Below are 19136 nucleotides of genomic sequence, written 5' to 3'. Positions count from 1 at the left end.
GAGATTCCACCTTGAAAGGAGGACTCGCTGGAACCAGGGATTTCCTCGCTCTAGGATTCTAGGAATCTGATTGCCAGAGGGTGACTGGTCCCACGTTGACATCCTCATGTACTGCGTGGGCATTTGAGGTCAGTCGGAACAAACAGCTCTCCATTTCAAGGAAGCTTGATGCTGTCCGGCAAAGACACAAGGCCTGCTCTGTGCTTGCTGCGCGGGCTACAGAGGGCGATTCAGCGACCCTGACGGGGTCTTTTCAGAGACATGGAAATTGGTGCATATCAATTTTGCAGCAGCAATAATAGAAGGGGACACTTTGTAGAATTAATGGCACAGCTGGGCCCCACTGTGGACATAACGGCTGCAGAAGTCCCGGTCTGATGCAGATGTTAGAGCAGGACCGAAAGGCAACAAAAATTCATCTTCAGACGTGTTTCTCCGCTCAGCGACTCTGCAGTCTCTTTCAAAGACATCTTCTTGAAGAGAAGGGGGGGAGGGTTAAATGAAGTAAATAATTTATTAATTAAAATATTGCAATCCAGGGGACAATCAGGGCTCAATAATAAAGGAGGTCTGGCATTTGCGGACCTCCTTTCTCCTTCTCCTTCTCCTTCTCCTTCTTCTGATCTTCTGAGAATACAGACTTGGTTAAGGGAGAGAGTCAAGATGTTTCAGAGGCAGCCATATTGGTCTTCAAAAGAACAGCCCGTTAGAGAGGAACAGGATTTCCAGGGTAGGAGCTTTCAGAGAGTAAGACATCCCTTTAGCAGATGTGGATCTCCAAGAGCTACTAGGTGCAAACCTAGCAGAGCAGGAGAATGATTGTTCTGGTTTGATGACCTCTTTCTGTTATGACCCTTGACTTTCAACAGCTTGCTCTCCCTCCTTCTGTTCCTGCCAGAAATCCTACCGTATCCTGCCCCGAAAAGCCCTTAAAACCATGTCCTGAAAAACTGACTGTTCTCTTTTTCTAAATTACATTTACATTTGGCCTGATGAAGCACTCCGGGGAAGTTTGCACGCTACTACATGTACCAGGGATTGCATGGCTTTACTGGCTTTGTCTGTTGGACCGATACAGCTGTAAACAACTTTCTTGTTCAGTGCCAAGGCGGAAGGACATGTGTTCAGCTGGTGGCGATGTGGCTGGGCAACTGATCAAAGTTTTAGAGCATTCCAGGGAACACAAAAGCCAAAAAACCCCAATGATCCTCCCTGTCTTTCCATAGGCAGCTTGACTCTCTCCCCATCTTGCCCTAGCAATGCAAAAGGAAGAACACAAGGAAGAACTCAATATCCTGCATTTATTTCAACAAAATCAGACTCCAGTAGCACTCTGTGCATGCAATCGTAAGCTCCCACCTTGAATAAACCTTTGTTGGTCTGAAAGGTGCTCCAAGACTCTGATTTTATTGTGCTACTTCAGACCAACATGGCTACCCATTTGAATCTGCACTTATTTATTTATCAGGTGTGTTATGTAGCCAGGAGCTCTTAAGATTGTCTGGTGACCAGGCAAGGGACGTTTGGAGGTGCTTTGCCATAGTCGTCCTCTGTGTTGTTGTGATCCTAGGGAGCCTTGGAGGGCTAACCTTGCTTAGCTTCTGAGATTTGACAAGATCAGGCATTTCGGGGTCAGGGTCAGGGTCAGGGTTAATGTCCTCCAAACGCTTTCTGGGAGAGCTTCTGCTGGGCCCAACCATTCAAGGAATATAAGTAATTTCCCAGGAAGTCTGCAAGTGGTGCAAATGAGCCAGGAGACTAAAAGCCCTGCAAAACAGCTCCATGTAGGAAGAACCAGCAGGTCCCAGATCGACTACAGCTTGCCGATCCACAGACTGGACACCTTCAGATGGGTTCTGTTCTTCTCCGCTGCCTCAGTGGCAGACTGGGAGTCTGAGTGCCTGGACGGGAATGAGCATCAGACAGCCTTCGGCAATGTTCTCCCCCTCCACATGCCGGTTCTTCTGCATCGATGGAATACCCCTGGGGCCTCCAGGAGTCCTGCAGGGCAGAGGGAGGGAACTGAGAGGCAGGAGACCTTGGGCAGGTTGGGGAGGGGGGGGGAAGAGGGGAGATGGTGCAAAGAAGAACAAGAGATCATGGGAAAGCTGGATCAGGGGGAAGGGGAGGGAAAGGCACAGAAATCAGCCCAGGGCTATTTCCAGGAAGAATTTGGCAAATATTTGGCTACCATAAAGTGACATTCACCCCCCCCCCCAAAAAAAAAAAAAGATGTTGATGCTCAGCATGTTGTGTCCAAAGACACTTTGGAAATCTGTTTTTCCTTTCATCGAGAGAAAGAAGATGAATGTGCAGTTCTACATTCTCTCTCTCTCTCTCTCTCTCTCTCTCTGAGATCCAGGAGGAATAGAGGCGTTTGATCTGGACCAGATTCAACAGCTGTTGTGTGTTCCGCAGCTCTTGCAAAACCGATTTTCCTGGAATCAGATTAGCCAATTTGGGAGGAACTGCTCTGTCTCCTTATAGACAGAACTGCCGACTCCTAAGCTGATTGCCATAGCTGGGCCAGGGAGAGCCAGAGGCAATCTGCGCCCCTGGCCTAGAGGAAGAACTCCCTTCCCCTGCACAGAGGCCCCCTGGGTGGAAACGGATGGCTGGAGCTTTCCGTGCCACGGAGGTCAACCACGGGGCCTGTCCATTGGTCTCCCCCTGGGCCTTGTGGAAAGGGGCAGGACATTTTCTCCTCAGGGCAAGTTGGCCAGGGAACCCACTGGAAGCCTCACTGGCTCATCCCACTGTGGTGTCCGCATGAAGGGTAGCAGCCTTTGATCTGGCCCTAAGAAGCTGAGCTTGCCACCTGAGGACAGGTGAGCATCTGCAAGGTGAATCAGAATCACTCAGAACTGGACAATACCCCCAAGGGCCATCCAGTCCAGCCCCCCCCTTCTTGGGACACTTACAAATCACACCCTCCTGACCGGTGCTCATCCAATCTCCTCCTAAAAACTTCCATCAAAGAAGAGTCCACCACCCTCGGAGGCAGCCGATGCCGCCTACAAACGGCCCTCGTTGTCAGAGGGAAAGAGTGAGTGGGACAGTGACAGCCCCCCCCCCAACAAAACAGTAGAACAGCCAGGGATTATGACCAACATCTGGGGAAAACAGGCCCTGTGGAACTCAGAGGGCTCTGTCAGGGCTCTGTAAGTTCTGTCTACAATATCAGAACAATCTAGGACTCGTGTGGTTTCTTTTTAATGCAATAAACAGAACGTGTTTTTTACAAGTTGGTGGCTATTGTGGGAACAACGTGGTAGGGACAGGGGGGGGGGAAACCAAACCCTGGACTCCCTCACTGGAAAACTGCATGTCTCCTCCTGAAGGGGAAACCGCAGGGTGAGTGGCCACAAAATCCGGACCTACTCCCGTGCAGGGGAAACTTTGTATAGAACTTGCCACATTTCCCGAATCATTAAGAAAGCAGAAGCAGAGGGTTGGTGAGCTGTGGAAGTGCTCCCAGGGCATGTGCTGCACCTGGTGCTTGCAAGGGACATGCAAAGACTCACCCGCTGACCAATCCACTCCGAGAACCGACACCTCCCACACCCTCAGGGAGCTGATCATCTTCGGGACGGCCCAGAAGGCACTTTCGAGACGCTTGGCCGGGGCCAGTTCTGCTCCCTCTGCTTGGAGCAGGAATGAGTGGAGGGAAAGGCCGGTCTGGCTGTCCAGCCGCCTGAGGCAACCAAGACAAACTTCCCCGAGTTTCAGTCGGGTGTGACCTTTCATGTGCATGTATGAAATAAAATAAACAAAACAGCAGGGCCTTCAAGGTGCCACTGGGCTCAAACGTGGTGTGTTGTGTGTGGGGGGGGGGGAGAGAGGTGCCTTGCGCACATGAACTCCTGTCCTGTCCCGTGAGGCACACCAGCCGTGGACACTCTCAGCAAGGTTACCGGCTGGGATGGAGCCAAAAGGAAGCAGGCAGGAAGGGAGGGGAGGCAGTGAGAGTCTGGGAGAGGCAGAAAACAGTGAAGAGAGAGGGGGGGACTGTAGGCTCCGGGGGGGGGGGGAGAGATTTTGCTCTCTGGGAACTCGTTGTAGACCCCCCTCTTGTGACACGTGGGATGCACACTCTTTTCCTCAACCAGGGAATGCCACACGGGCTGAAGAGTTTCCTCCTCACTTCCATTTCCCCCTCCTTTTCTTTTAGCAGATCGAAGGGAGGATTATTGCAGATTTCAGCAGTCCTGGTCCTCCGGGGCTCTACAGCAACTGGGCAGCCCAGTTCATCTTGCTCTGGGTGTCTCTTGGCCTTGTCAGAGCTCTGGTGAGGAAAATTTGGAAATGAGGTGAGATGTAATGAAGGCAGACTGCTTGGAGGGGGGGACACAGTCCCCTTCTGTTTTGGATTAGCGCAGAAAGACGTGGGAGGTTGTGTGTGTTGATGTCACAGTCAACAGTTTGGAATAATAAATTCATACAAAGCGGGCAACGTTCATTATGCTTTGGAACAGCAAAGCATAAAAAAGATGGAACTTCTAGACTGGATTTCTGTCACTCGCGCTACGCAGGCCTGCCCTTCGCCTTGATCCAGAAACTACAGCTGGTCCAAAACGCAGTGGCCAGGATCCTCACAGCAACACCGTGGAGGTCCCACATCCGGCCCCTCCTCCATCAACTGCAATGGTTGCCAGTCGAATTCCGGATCAGACTAAAGGTTCTGGTAATGACCTTCAAGGCCATACGCGGCCAGGGCCCAGTGGACCTGAGGGACTGCCTCCCCGCCTATGCCCCTCTAAGAGCCACCACCAACTGGCTAATGGTCCCTGGCCCTAAAGAAGCCCACCTGGCCTCGACCAAGGCCAGAGCCTTCCGTGTCCTGGTGGAATGAGCTCCCAGAGGAGATCAGGGCCCTGACGGAGCTAAAATGGTCCCGCAGGAACTGCAAAAGGGAGCTGTTCTGCCAAGCATTTGGTTCCCGCACAGGATCCTATTTCATGATCCCGTTTCTTTAAAGGGAGACAGACCTCACTCCTTTCTCTCTCCTCATCCCTGCCTCTCGGATGAAGCCTAGGAGTCCTGCTCAGTACCCATTCAGTTCACCGGAAGGCAAGCTAAGCATCACATCTGAGAAAGCAAACAGATCTGATCAATGGCGGCTGGTGCTTTAGTTACCCCTGTGCAGACGTGACCACCCTGGTGCAGCTGCCACGCTTGCTGGTCTGGGATCTGGACCATCCAGCTGCCTGAGCAGGAAGCTTCAGTTCACGGTCAGGGGAAGGGATTGCCAGGGGAGGGGCCGGCTGGTCAAACACTATGGGGTGCAGAGGAGGGACCCACGCTCAGGGAGCTGAGATTCTCAGTTTTGTCTTCTGCAGAAGGAGAAGAGAATTGGGCAATCATCAGCAGACTGGTACAGCTGAGACTAGATGATCCAAGATAGGCTGGGCAGATGCCAGGGCCCCACCTGCCCAAAGTGATCCTCTGTACCTGAAGCCAGAAAACCCCTTGGCTAGAATTGTGCTACTTTATCAGGACAGCATCATTTCCCTAGAAGTTAAAAATTGATAAGGCGGGGCTTTAGGGAAGGTAAACGCTGGTGAGGTGGGGCAGGAAGACAAAAAAGATAAAACTTCAAGGAGAGAAAAATAATCTCTGCTTAAGTGACAAGAGCAGCCTAGGCAGAAGCGAGAGAAGCCTAAAACTGGATCGGGAAGCCTTCTTCTGGCGTGCAAGCATCATGGAGGGGGCCTTCACTGAGAAAGACTCCTACGCTCAGCATTTCTCCCCGAAAGATTACATGGAAAGGTATTATTCCTTCCATCCTGGGCAAGAAGACAAGAAGTTAGCTTTTTCTCTGAAAACTCTTCACAAGGCTTTTCACTCGGGTGAGTTTGGACAGTTTCTGTTTGTTTCAGAGCTCTGGTCCGACAGAAACCGAAAATAAAATCCCTCCCATTACTTTGACTGCTCCAATCTGCTATGTGCAGAATTGGCCATGATGATGAAGAGAACAGGTGGACATACAAGTGGAAGGAGGTATACAAGCGGGGGGGGGGGAACATGTGGCTCAAGAAATCTTATAGTACTCCTGCGTTCCTACTAGAGGTAAGCATAAAGAAGGAAGAGAAGCTCTTGTTTTCAGGGTCTTTAATATCATCTAAACCAGGGGTAGTCAACCTGTGGTCCTCCAGATGTTCATGGACTACAATTCCCATGAGCCCCTACTAGCGTTTGCTGGCAGGGGCTCATGGGAATTGTAGTCCATGAACATCTGGAGGACCACAGGTTGACTACCCCTGATCTAAACAAACCAAAGGACAAACGGAGAAGCCCAAATATTTATGATGCCCCCTGGACATAATGCAAGAAGTTAGACCAACTCAGTCTGTATGGACTATTTACAGAATAGGGATTTACATCCTCCTAAACTAGCTAAGAAACATATATCGTTTCTGCTGTACGACACGGTTCTATTATCAAGAAGCCGCTACAGAAGTGGTTCTCAACTGGGGGTCAGGACCCCTTTGGGGGTTGAACAACCTTTTCACAGGGGGCGCAGCAGGATATGCAGCTTGGACGAGGGGGCGCCATCTACACAACAGCCTTGCGGGATAGATCGAGATAGTGTGTCCATCTGTTTGGAGCAGCGGAAAAGAGCGAGATTGGCATGGTGGGCCAAGAGGCAGAACTGAGTTGAGAAACCCCAGCAAAAAAAAACGATTTATATACAATCATGCACTGGATTTCCATGCCATTGGTCAATTTTGGTTTAATACGTGTGGTTGGGGAACTGTATTAAAGGGTCGCAGAATTAGGAAGGTTGAGAACCAGTACCCTACTGCAATGGGGTACGGCCCAGCTTTTGTTGGCTACTTACAACCGACTAAATCACTTAGAGGTCAATCATAAAAAAACAATGAATGGTCTTTGCTAACAACCCTAAAACACTTATTTATTTATTTGTTTGTTTGTTTGTTAATTATATTTGTATACCACCTTCCCCGAAGGCTCAGGGCGGTTTACCGGGAACAGAACAGAAACAATACAGATAATTTAGATTAACAGTGATGAATGAAATGAAACAACAAGCAACATGGAACCGTAGAAAATTTAAACATTGAAGTTACTCCTATTGATAGCCCAGTGGGTTGGGTGGAACTGCAGTGGGTGCTGAAGGAGGGGGCTCGGGAGGAGGGCCCTTGGGAACGGATGGTACAGGTTGACCTCAACCAAATGCCTGGTGGAGGAGCTGCCTTTTGCAGGCCCGGCAGAACTGTTCGAGGCATGACACCTTAATTCATTGCGCATAGAACAGGTGCGGTATCACAAATACCTGGGAGTGCTACTGCAAGCAAACGGCCATGGGAAATCCCACATAGCATATGTCTCCTTGAATGAACAGGGAAGTTCTCATGCTATCCAGATTTTTTTTTTTTTTTGCCAGAAGGCTAGGCATAACATCCCAGTGGCTCTCGAGATGTTTACCACAAACCCTTAACACAAACACTGTACTGTACTGTGCTCCATTGTGATTTTCCTGCATTCTGCCAGGAAAGGGAAAGAGGGAGGCGGGAAGTGAAACCCCCCTTCAAGTCCTTGCACATTCCTCATTCATGCTCCTAGCATGCTCTTTCCCCGAAGGGCTCAGAACAGCACGGTTTGTACATATACTGACATCAGCACCAAGGGAAAAGCTCTAAGGCCCTCCAAAGTCCCAGTCGGCATCACACCTGCACACATCTAGGAAGTAGGGAACCTTAGCACATGTCTCTACATACCCCAGGTGCATTCCAGGGAAATGCAATGTATCTCTAGAGCCATTTTCTCCAGGGGAATGGATCTCTTTCAGCTGGAGACAATCTGTAATTCCAGGGGGTTCCCAGGTCCCACCAGGGGACTGGCATCCCTACAAGGAGCTCAGCTGAGCAGCTCTGTAGGGTCAGCTGGTGTGACCAAATGTGTGGTGCCATGCAGGTGGCCTTAAAGGAGACACCCTGATTGACATCGGAAGCGGACCCTCCATCTACCAGCTGCTCTCGGCCTGCGAGTGCTTCCAAGAGATCATCGCCACCGATTACACCGACCAGAACCGGGAGGAGATGCAGCGCTGGCTGCGGAAGGAGCCGGGAGCTTTCGACTGGAGCCCGGTGGTGAAATATGTCTGTGAGCTGGAAGGGGACAGGTATGTCGCTGGAATTGTGGGGCTCCAAAGTGACAGAGATCAGATCACCTGCAGAATTTGACCAGTCTGGCAAGGGGGTCCATGAACGGCTAATTCCCTACCATACATGTTGGAGACAGGCCCATTTCAGGTGACAGTAGGGGCACTTCTAGCGGGGCAGATTCATAATGGCCCTCTAGGCAGCAGAGAAATCAGTTTACCTTTGGAAGGGGGACTCTGGCGTGACACCCCATGGAAGACCCTCGCCTCCCCCAACTCTGCCCCCTCCAGTCTCCCTCCAAAGCACCTGGGCATTTCCCAACTCAGAGATGGCAGCGCTGACCAGAAACCCAGCCGGGTGATCTCAGGAGGGAGAAGGCCCGTATGGGGGTTGGAGCCATGGGGCCTGAGCAGCCCCTGTGCTGGGGATGCCCAGGGAGGCCTTCTGGTTCGGACACCTGGCAGTTCCGGAGGATCATGTGATGCCCGTGAATGCCTGAGCTGGCCTTTGAGGGGAAGGGCATCTGAAGGAGTGAGGGCAGAGAACTTGTCCCATTCATGTTTTCTTCTGTTCCAGGGAAAAGTGGGCCCAGAAGGAGGAGAAACTCCGCAGAGCCATCAAGCAAGTCCTGAAGTGCGACGTGACCCAGCCAAACCCTTTGGCCCCGGTCTCCCTCCCTCCTGCCGACTGCCTGCTCTCCACCATGTGCCTAGAAGCAGCTTGCAAAGACCTGCCCACCTACCGCTCTGCCATGAAGAACATCAGCTCCCTCCTGAAACCCAACGGGCATCTGGTCTTATTTGCCATGCTGAAAGGCACCTGGTACACGGTTGGCCAGCACCGATTCTCTGACCTCTATTTGGATCTGAAATCTGTAGAAGAGGCCCTGGAAGAGGCCGACTTTGATATCGAGTGGCTGGAAATGGCCAGCATGAAGTCTCCAAGGGCTTCCTACGATGGTCAAAAGGTTTGTTTGCTGGTTGCACAGAAACACTGAAGGGCATCTGGTCAACAGCCAGAACAGCTCAGCTAGTATCCATTTTTAGGTTAGGACCAAGTATAATTGAAAATGTGATGGGGAGTGACCCTACTGTTTCTTAAGACAGTACTATATTTCTCTCTTATGTGACAATATTTGCTTTGCTATCTGGTTTTTCATTTCTTTTCTCCCACTTTTTTGTAAACACTTTATATATAACAAAAATAATAATAATAAAAAAACAGCTAGAGCAGCTCAGGTTGCCAACTCCTTTGGGGGAAATTCCTGGGGACTCAAGGATGGAGCCGGGGGGGGGCAGGGTTTGGAGGGATCTCTGCGGGGTCAAATAATGCTCTAGAATTGGCGGGGCCCCCCTGCTGCTGAGGAGCAGCTTGCAGCAACTGCATCCCCCCCCCCCCCCGTGGATGGCCCCTCTGGGCATCGTCCCTCGTCATTTTTAATTGCCCGTCCTCGTCTTGGGAAACCCAAATCTGTGGCAACTGCTTCAAGTCTCTTCTCCGGTGGCCAAAAAGGGTGATTTCCTCCCCCACTTCAGTGGTTGCCAGTTTGCTTTTGGATCAAGTTCAAAGTTTTGGTTCTGACCTTTAAGGCTATACGTGGCTTGAGCCCTCCCTACCTATGGGACCACCTATGGGACTGCTTTATGCCCCCTGCAGGGCACTTCGGTCTGTGGATCTGAATCTGTGGTGATCCCAGGCCCCCGAGAGGTGTGCCTGGTCTCAACTAGGGCCAGGGCCTTTTCGGTCCTGGCCTCTGCCTGGAGGAATGAGCTGCCAGGAGAGTTGTGGGCCCTGACAGAGCTCTCTGAGTTCCACAGGGCCTGTTTTCCCCAGGCCCAGTACTAGAATGGGCCCAGATGTTTGTCATAATTCCTGGCTGTTCTATCACCCATCTTGATCGGGACCCATTCTGGTGTGTGGGGGGGGGGGTTGAAGCATCAAGCAAAGTTATATATTATATTGTTCCCGCCTTGTTGACTGTGGATGTGAATTTTTGAGGGACGCAAAGAAAGAGGAAGAGCCTACCTAGCCAATCACATAAAGATCATTAAAACTATGAAATATCACTTGCAGGGATTCTTCCACACTTGGGTGGAGGTGGAGGGGGCCAGCAACTAGTCTCCTTGAATTAGTTCTTTTCATAGCTGGGAAAGCGTCTGGGGGTGACCCTTGCCTGGATCACAATGGGCAGGACAGATGGGGTGCCAACTGCCTCACCTGGCACACGTAAAGACACCTGGGCCTCCACAGAGATTGAAGCATCCCAGGCTCTTGATAGTCACCCAAGGAATCAGTTGGACCCCATCAAGCACCAGGCCCATCTGGGACATGACGGTCCATCCAAAGGACCTCCTTCTTAGCTGGATTTAACTTCTCCGCTTGAGCCAGTCCACCATGGCCTCCAGACATCTGGCCAAGGACTGGGGGGGGGGGTGGATGGGATGAGCACCGGACTGAAAGGGATCAAGAGCCAATGTTTATTCCAAGACATTCCAGAGATGTTGGATGGCCACACAGTCCATTACCTTACCCAGAAATGCCAAATGGGAGACTGGGCAGTAGTTAGATGCTTGTTTCGTGCTTTTCAAAAGTGCTGTTTCAAGATGTTCTTCATCACGGGTTTTCTTCCTAACTTTCTCTAACCATCTCTGCTCTCTTCTCCGTTTACACAGCTTCAGGGTATACCCCAGGCTGACTTAGGACAGGAGCATAGAGGGTGTTGGGGGCAATCTTGTGGATGGCTTCGGTGGACAGCTGTTCCAGTCCTGTTCCGGGGGGGCGGGGGGGGGCATGGGACAGTGCACATGAGTCCGTTTCAAGATCCAGTTTCTTTCATGGGAGACAGACCTCGTTCTTTTCACTCTCCTCATGCCTGGCCAGCTGACTGACCAATAGAGCATCAAGAACGGGTGGTGGGAATACACAAAAGAACGGTACTCGTGCAGAACAGATGTTTGTTCTCTTCAAAATGAAAAAGAAATAGAAGCAAGACTTGAGCGGGCCATTCTTGAGGAGGAAGTTGAACAGGCCTTGAAGCAATCGCCAAACAACAGGCCCCAGGCATTCACCTCATGCCCCTGGTCCCAATCAAAACCATGGCAGCCTTGTGCCAGAGAATCTGGGAAACGAATCACTGGCCAATGATCTGTATTCATCCCACTACCAAAAAGGGGGGTGATTGCTGTATGGAAATTAAATGTTGAGTTGCTCTGGGTCGCTCAGCAGTGGTGAGCTTGAACTAAACATGGAAAAGCAAAGACAGAAGCCTGACGACCAAATGGAGATTAGGGGTAGTCAAACTGCGGCCCTCCAGATGTCCATGGACTACAATTCCCATGAGCCCCCTGCCAGCATTCGCTGGCAGGGGGCTCCTGGGAATTGTAGTCCATGGACATCTGGAGGGCCGCAGTTTGACTACCCCTGAGTTAGATCTATCAAATTTCCAAAAGCCACTTGTGGCCGGGAAAGTTGGACGATGAAAAAAATCAGACAAGAGAAGGATCGATTTGTTTGAACTCTGGCATTGAAGAAGGCTTCTGGGGGTTCTGTGGACAGCAAAGCTCACAAACAAGGAAATACTATAGCCCATAAAGTCTGACAAATCATTGGTAGGCAAAATCACGAAAATCCAGCTCACTTACTTTGGCCATATCATGTGATCCAGCTGAGTGGAGGAAGCAATTATGCCAGGACCGGTCAGTGGGAAAAGGAAACCAGGTCGACCAAGAGCACAGTGGCTGGATGCGATCCAACGGGGCACTGGCCAGAACTCGGCAGGCTGCGGGGGCAGTGTGGGGCCGGGGATCGTGACAACAGCTGCACTGTGGGATCACCAAGCGCCTGAATGTCTGACAAGAACAACATCCTTGCCTCGGAGACGAAACCTACAAGTCCCCCTCAGCACCCATTCCCTTCCCTGGAAGACAAGCTGAGCATCACGTCTGAGAAAACAAATAGATGCGATCGATGGGGGCTGGTGCTTTAGTTACCCCAGGCCTGAGGTGACCCCCTGGTGCGGCTGCCACGCTTGCTGGTCTGGGATCAGGACCATCCTGCAGCCTGAGTGGGAAGCTTCAGTTCACGGTCAGGGGAAGGGATTGCCAAGGGAGGGGCCGGCTGGTCGGAAACTCTGGGGTGCAGAGGGGGGACCCACGTGCCACATCTCATGCCCAGGGAGATGAGATCCTCAGAGTTTTGTCTTCTGCAGAAAGAGAGGGTAATCATAAACACATTGGCACATTGGCACAGGATGCTTAAAGACAGGCTGGGGCTGAGGAGAGAGTCATAAAATGGGAGGCCAGCGCCCCTCCTCTCCAAATCCCCCCTTGGGCGCAGAGTCAGCCTCAATAGCACTCAGAGTTGCACACTGAAGCCAGAAAACCCCTTGGCTAGAGTTGTGCAATTTTATGGGGGCAGCATCATTTTCCCAGAAGTCAAAAACGGAGAAGGCGGGGCTTTAGGGAAGGTAACCATTAGTGAGGTGGGGCAGGAAGAGAAAAATTAATGAAACCTCGAGGAGAGAAAAATCTCTGCTTAGGTGACAAGGCAGAAGCGAGAGAAGCATAAAACCTGTTTCGAGAAGCCTTCTGCTGGCGTGCAAGCATCATGGAGGGGGCCTTCTCTGAGAAAGACTCCTACGCTCAGCATTTCTCCCCAAAAGATTACATGGAAAGGTATTATTCCTTCCATCCTGGGCAAGAAGACAAGAAGTTGGCTTTTTCTCTGAAAAGTTTCCACAAGGCTTTTCACTTGGGTAAGTACGGACAGCTTCTGTTTGTTTCAGAGCTCTGTTTTAGAGCGACCTGGGAATAAAGAGCCAGTTTGGTGTGGTGGTTAGGAGTGCGGACTTCTAATTTGGCATGCCAGGTTCGATTCTGCACTCCCCCCCATGCAGCCAGCTGGGTGACCTTGGGCTCGCCACAGCACTGATAAAAATGTTCAGACCGGGCAGTGATATCAGGGCTCTCTCAGCCTCACTCACCTCACAGGGTGTCTGTTGTGGGGAGAGGAAAGGAAAGGCGAATGGAAGCCCCTTTGAGCCTCCTTCGGGTAGGGAAAAGCGGCATATAAGAACCAACTCTTCTTCTTCAGTAATATCAGGGCTCTCTCAGCCTCACCTCCCTCACAGAGTGTCTGTTGTGGGGAGAAGAAAGGGAAGGAGACTGTAAGCCGCTTTGAGCCTCCTTCGGGTAGAGAAAAGCGGCATATAAGAACCAACTCTTCCTCTTCAGTAATATCAGGGCTCTCTCAGCCTCACCTCCCTCACAGAGTGTCTGTTGTGAGGAGAGGAAAGGGAAGGCGAATGTAAGCCACTTTGAGACTCCTTCGGGTAGAGAAAAGCAGCATCTAAGAACCAACTCTTCTTTTTCTTCAGTAATATCAGGGCTCTCTCAGCCTCACCTCCCTCACAGGGTTTCTGTTGTGGGGAGAGGAAAGGGAAGGCGAATGGAAGCCGCTTTGAGCCTCCTTCGGGTAGAGAAAAGCGGCATCTAAGAACCAACTCTTCTTCTTCTAAAATACCTCCTGTTGGATTGATGGTTCCTGTTTGCTAAGCCCACGATGGCCAGTGGTGTTGCTGACCCAGCGGTCATTAGCGGTCAGGTGTTCTGCCCCCTGAACATGATGGAGAAGAGAACACGGTGGAAATACACAATGAAGGAGGCATGCAAGCGGGGGGGGGGGGGGGAATGCGTGGCTCAGGAAATCTATTGTTAACAGAACAATTCCCATGTGCCTGGAGGAGAACATTAAGCGGGGGGAGAAGCTGTCATTTCCTGAGTCTTTAGGATCCTCAAAAGGACAAACAGGGCATGCGGAACTGGAGTTAGACGAGGTCTGCACGGTCTCTTCATGATCACATTCTCCTTAGGCCTAGGAGAAGTCCCCATGGGCAGCCTGGAAGATTACACACATTATGCCAGTTCCGTTTTATTGTTTGCTGGATGCGATGTGCCACGTTTGTCTTTTCAAATGAACCGACCAATCTGGGGCCAGGAAGCCAGGACTGGACTTTAAATATTTCATTTCTCTTCTTTAGAGAGGCTCGTCTCCTTGCAGATTGTGAAACTCCAAGGGGGTCGCCTCAGCCAATTAGCGGGGTGGTCCAGTTGTGTGCAGCATGTATGGGATTAATTTATTTAGCAGGGTTTCTTTTCCATCCAGTATATTGTCTGTAACGCATATTATTCTTAAGACGTAGTGGATGATAAGATCTATACTGGAGACAGGGATTCTTAAGTTTGACTCTGATAAGATCCGACCTCAGTTGGGTGATCCGGATTGATGGATACATACAGATCTAAAAATGGTACTTGTTGGAATTGGCATTTGTTATTTTGATGATACTAAAGACTCTGAAGACAAGAACTTCTCTTCATGCTTAACGTTCGCCTTTTGTAGGAACAGGGGAATTCTTCTGTTAAATGTAAGATGTATTGAGCCACGTGGATTTCTCCCCTTGAACAGGGTGGCCAGGAGGTCTGGAGGCGGACACCCTGGGAGGGACCTTAGCACATGCCTCTACGTGCCCCAGGTGCGTTCCAGGGCAATGCAACATGTCTCTAGAGCCAGGGAAGCTCTTGGGGAAGTTACATGTGGGTGGCTGCTCAGGGAACACTGATACGGGCTCTACCAGATGCTCAGGCAGTATGGTTCCCAGCCTCCAGGTGGAGCCTGGAGTTCTCCCAGAATTACAACAGATCTCTAAAGCAGGGGTAGTCAACCTGTGGTCCTCCAGATGTCCATGGAATACAATTCCCACGAGTCCCTGCCAGCATTCGCTGGCAGGGGCTCATGGGAATTGTAGTCCATGGACATCTGGAGGACCACAGGTTGACTACCCCTGCTCTAAAGCACAGTTCCCCTTGACAAAAGGACTGCTTTCTACTGTGGATGAAGGATGTGCATTTGGGGTTTTAGGGGATATTTTAAGGATCTGCTGTCGGCAAGATCAGCTGTTTAGCCGGCTCTTCTGGTTGAAACCTATCCCCCCCCCGAATATCCCCCAAAATATTTCCCCAGGGAAAGCGTTCTCTCGGTGGGATCACCCCCACAGCCAAAGCCGATCCCAGGGAAAGAAGCCTCTCTGCCGATCCACGGAGAGAAGCATTTGCACAGTCGCCCCAAGCCATCTTGGCCCCAACTAGCCAGAGCCCAAAAGCCCTCCTTTTCTGCACACGCCTGCATCTGGACTCTGTGGATTATTCCTTACCAAGGTCTCTCCCCCCCCCCAAATCTCTCCATCACAAAAACTCCTTGGATTCTTCAAACCTTTAGGCCAAGGATTCATGACCTTGATGGGAGGTCATGGCTGCTGACCTGGAAGCTTTTTCTTGCGCTATCAGAGAACTGTGGATCAATCCTGGCCTCCCCAAAAAACTAGGGTTGCCAGCTGTGGGCTGGGAAATTCCTGGAGCCTTTGGGGATGGAGCCAGGAGTGGGCAGAATTGGGGGCAGGGAGAGACCACAGTGGAATACAATGCTATGGAATCCACCCTCCAAAGCAGCCATTTTCTCCAGGGGAATGGATCTCTTTCAGATGGAGACAATCTGTAATTCCAGGGGATTCCCAGGTCCCACCAGGGGACTGGCATCCCTACAAGGAGCACAGCTGAGCAGAATGAAGCTCTGTAGGGTCAGCTGGTGTGACCAAATGTGTGGTGCTATGCAGGTGGCCTTAAAGGAGACACCCTGATTGACATCGGAAGTGGATCCTCCATCTACCAGCTGCTCTCGGCCTGCGAGTGCTTCCGAGAGATCATCGCCACCGATTACACCGACCAGAACCGGGAGGAGATGCAGCGCTGGCTGCGGAAGGAGCCGGGAGCTTTCGACTGGAGCCCGGTGGTGAAATATGTCTGCCAGCTGGAAGGGGACAGGTATGTCACTGGAGCTGTAGGCCTGCAAACCTGCAGGTAGGGCCTGGAGTTCTCCCAGAATTGAAAGTGATCTCCAGACTCCTGGAGATCTCAGTCCTCCTGGAGAAATCTGGCGGGTTTGGAAGGTGGGCACTATGGCATCCCCACCTCCCCAAATGCCCCCCACCCTAGGCTCCACCCCCAAATTTCCAGGGATATCCTAATCTGGAGGTGGCAGCCCTACTAATGATCTATCTCCCTTCTTGGTCTTCTGATTTATTTATTTGTCTCTCCCTTCTGCCCCCTCTCACCCTTCAGCCTCCTTGATCCTGCAGGACCACCTCCCAGGCACCCTTGGCCTTGACTTGTTGGATTTTGATAATAATTTCTCTTCTAAACGAAATTCATATCCTGCCTTTCTCCCCTTGCAAGAGCCAGCAAGGCAACTAGCAGAAACAAGCATGGCATCAGCTGGCAAAGATCCTGCATGGCTCTGCTCAAGGGCTGCAGGGACAAAGGAGGACAACTCTGGAGGAGAAGGGTGGAGAGGGAGACCAGGAAGTGGGAAGGCCAGTCACCTTTCTGATCTTGTCTTGGTAGGGTGGCCATCTCCAGTTTGAGAACGGGCAGTGCAGAGACTAGGAAAGGGAAGGAGTTCAGTGGGGAGGTCCTACATAGAATTCACCTTCCAAACCAACCATTTTCTCCTTCTTTTCCCCACAAGAGACACCCTGTGAGGCAGGAGGGGCTTAGAGAGCTCTCAGAGAAGTGTTCCGTGAGAATGGCTCTAAGAGATCAGTGACTGGCCCAAGGTCACCCAGCGGGCTGCATTAGAAGGAGGAGGAGGACTGGGGAATCAAATGGGGCTCTTCAGATTAGAGTCTTAGCCACAACACTCAACTGGGGAGAACTAAGATTGGCACCTATGGGGCACCTATGGGGCCTGGAGATCTCCCAGTATACACATTGGACTCTAGGTGACAGAAATCCATCCCTCTGGAGAAAGCTGAACTCCATAGCCTTGTACCCCATGAAGGAGCTTTCCCTCCCCAGACCCTGCCCTTGTGGGTTGCCAATCTTCAAGAGGTGACTGGAGATCTTCCACTGTTACAAGTAATCTCCACACAACAGAGATCAGATCACCTGCAGGAAATGACCACTGTGGCAGAGGGGATCTGATGTCCCTCCTGTCCCCAGTCTCTCCCTCCAAAACACCTGGGCATTTCCCAACTCAGAGATGGCAGCCCTGACCACAAACCCAGCCGGGTGATCTCAGGAGGGAGAAGGCCCGTATGGGGGTTGGAGCCATGGGGCCTGAGCAGCACCTGTGCTGGGGGTGCCCAGGGAGGCCTTCTGGTTCGGACACCTGGCAGTTCCGGAGGATCATGTGATGCCCTTGAATGCCTGAGCTGGCCTTTGAGGGGAAGGGCATCTGAAGGAGGCTGAGGGCAGAGAACTTGTCCCGTCCATGTTTTCTTCTGTTCCAGGGAAAAGTGGGCCCAGAAGGAGGAGAAACTCCGCAGAACCATCAAGCAAGTCCTGAAGTGCGATGTGACCCAGCCCAACCCTTTGGCCCCGGTCTCCCTCCCTCCCGCCGACTGCCTCCTCTCCACCTTGTGCCTAGAAACGGCTTGCAAAGACCTGCCCACCTACTGCTCGGCCATGAAGAACATCAGCTCCCTCCTGAAACCAAAAGGGCATCTGGTCTTATTTGCCATGTTGAAAGGCACCTGGTACACGGTTGGCCAGCACAAGTTCTCTTGCCTCTACCTGGATCAGAAATCTGTAGAAGAGGCCCTGGAAGAGGCCGGCTTTGATATCGAGTGGCTGGAAGCGGCCAGCATGAAGTCTCCAAGGGCTTCCTACGATGGTCAAAGGGTTTGTTTGCTGGTTGCACAGAAGCACTGAGGGGCATCTGGTCAACAGGCAGAACAGCTCAGGTTGCCAACTCTCTTGGGCATCATCCCTTGTCATTTTTAGTTGCCCATCCTCGTCTTGGGAAACCCAAATTTATGGCAACTGTTCCAAGTCTCCTCTCCAGCCACATGATAAAAAGGGTGGGGTTGATTTCCTCCCCTGCTGATGTAGGAGCCCAGCAGAGAACTTCAGACCCCTTTTTTAAAATGAACATTTTTAGTTAAAAAACAAAACAAAACACCGGATAACAATATCTAAGGGACACAAAGAAAGAGGGCGGGCCGACACAACCAGACTTCAAGGGTTCCCCCTCGTTATATTCCCCAAAGCATTTTCTACAGATTCCATTTTTTAGGCATTTCAAACTTTTAACTTCATAAGCAGTATTTTTTAGAGCTATATTATTAATTTTATCATTATTACATATTATTACATAAGGATTTCTTCTTTTCTACATATTTGCCACAACTTCCAATATATTCTGTTTAAAAAAAACACATATCTTTAATTGAAAATAATGCACATATATCTGTATCTGTTGAGCATGCCTCATAATGCAACTGCATGCTAACGCGCACAAAAAAAGGAACATGCCCCCCCCTTCACCCATCACCAGCGGGATGCATTAGGAGGTGCAAAACTCCAACCAGCTTCCTCCCCCTCGCATGGGAAAGGTGCTCCAATGCTCCCCTCTTCTATTGGAGTGCTGCTCAGCCCCTCACTCCAAGCCTTCTCGGGAGCAAAGCCAATCAGCAGAGGGCTTGGGGGAAATTGTGCCTGTTGACATCTTTCTTTTAATGTATCCCTTCAATCAAGGACTCAGTTGTGTGTCCCCTTCCCACCTTAGGATGTGTATAAACGTTATAAAAATATTATTCATATACGTTTGTCCTGTGTAGTCATAGCACTGTTGATTGTGTTACCAGGATCCCACGGGGTGACAAAAGGCTGCTTTGTTTCCCAAGAGCCCTCTTGGAGCTAGCTGCCAAGGAACTGGGAAGAATTCCCTTACCTGTTGCAGACTCAAATGGATTTCTCTCCCCCCCCTGCCCCCCCCCCCCCGCGGGAGCTGCCAGCCAGCTCTGCCTGGGACTGGGAAGGACTTGCAGACCATGACGAGGGGCTCTTCTGCTCGGGGGGGAACGGGTACCACCCCCTCTGCAAAAGCTGGCTGCAGGGGGAATTACTGCAAAATAAATCAGTTGTTGCAATTTCTCCTTCTCTTAGAGTACTTTTG

At 51.1% G+C, this 19136-nt stretch overlaps 2 protein-coding genes across 2 annotated transcripts; both read left to right on the top strand.

Annotated features, from left to right (window-relative positions):
* Positions 1 to 5599: 5599 nt before the first annotated feature.
* On the top strand, positions 5600 to 9343 carry LOC143821648 (nicotinamide N-methyltransferase-like). The gene is made up of 3 exons (XM_077305843.1): positions 5600 to 5849; positions 7939 to 8146; positions 8703 to 9343. The coding sequence occupies exons 1-3, from the start codon at positions 5702 to 5704 to the stop codon at positions 9121 to 9123; spliced, it is 777 nt and encodes a 258-aa protein (XP_077161958.1). The 5' UTR covers positions 5600 to 5701; the 3' UTR covers positions 9124 to 9343.
* Positions 9344 to 12494: 3151 nt separating this feature from the next.
* On the top strand, positions 12495 to 18780 carry LOC143821836 (nicotinamide N-methyltransferase-like). The gene is made up of 3 exons (XM_077306250.1): positions 12495 to 12879; positions 15796 to 16003; positions 17470 to 18780. Exons 1-3 carry the CDS (start codon positions 12732 to 12734, stop codon positions 17888 to 17890), a joined length of 777 nt encoding a protein of 258 aa, XP_077162365.1. The 5' UTR covers positions 12495 to 12731; the 3' UTR covers positions 17891 to 18780.
* Positions 18781 to 19136: the final 356 nt, after the last annotated feature.

This window comes from Paroedura picta, chromosome 12, assembly GCF_049243985.1.
Source record: "Paroedura picta isolate Pp20150507F chromosome 12, Ppicta_v3.0, whole genome shotgun sequence".
NCBI classification, from domain to species: domain Eukaryota; kingdom Metazoa; phylum Chordata; class Lepidosauria; order Squamata; family Gekkonidae; genus Paroedura; species Paroedura picta.
The sequence above is the reverse complement of the archived record's forward strand: the minus strand, read 5'-3'. Positions and strand labels throughout refer to the sequence as shown.

Coding starts and splice junctions, on each gene's coding strand:
- LOC143821836 (XM_077306250.1), top strand. CDS start 12,732: ATGGAGGGGGCCTTCTCTGAGAAAGACTCCTACGCTCAGCATTTCTCC. Junction 12,880..15,795: donor CCACAAGGCTTTTCACTTGG/GTAAGTACGGAC, acceptor GGTGCTATGCAG/GTGGCCTTAAAGGAGACACC. Junction 16,004..17,469: donor TGCCAGCTGGAAGGGGACAG/GTATGTCACTGG, acceptor CTTCTGTTCCAG/GGAAAAGTGGGCCCAGAAGG.
- LOC143821648 (XM_077305843.1), top strand. CDS start 5,702: ATGGAGGGGGCCTTCACTGAGAAAGACTCCTACGCTCAGCATTTCTCC. Junction 5,850..7,938: donor TCACAAGGCTTTTCACTCGG/GTGAGTTTGGAC, acceptor GGTGCCATGCAG/GTGGCCTTAAAGGAGACACC. Junction 8,147..8,702: donor TGTGAGCTGGAAGGGGACAG/GTATGTCGCTGG, acceptor CTTCTGTTCCAG/GGAAAAGTGGGCCCAGAAGG.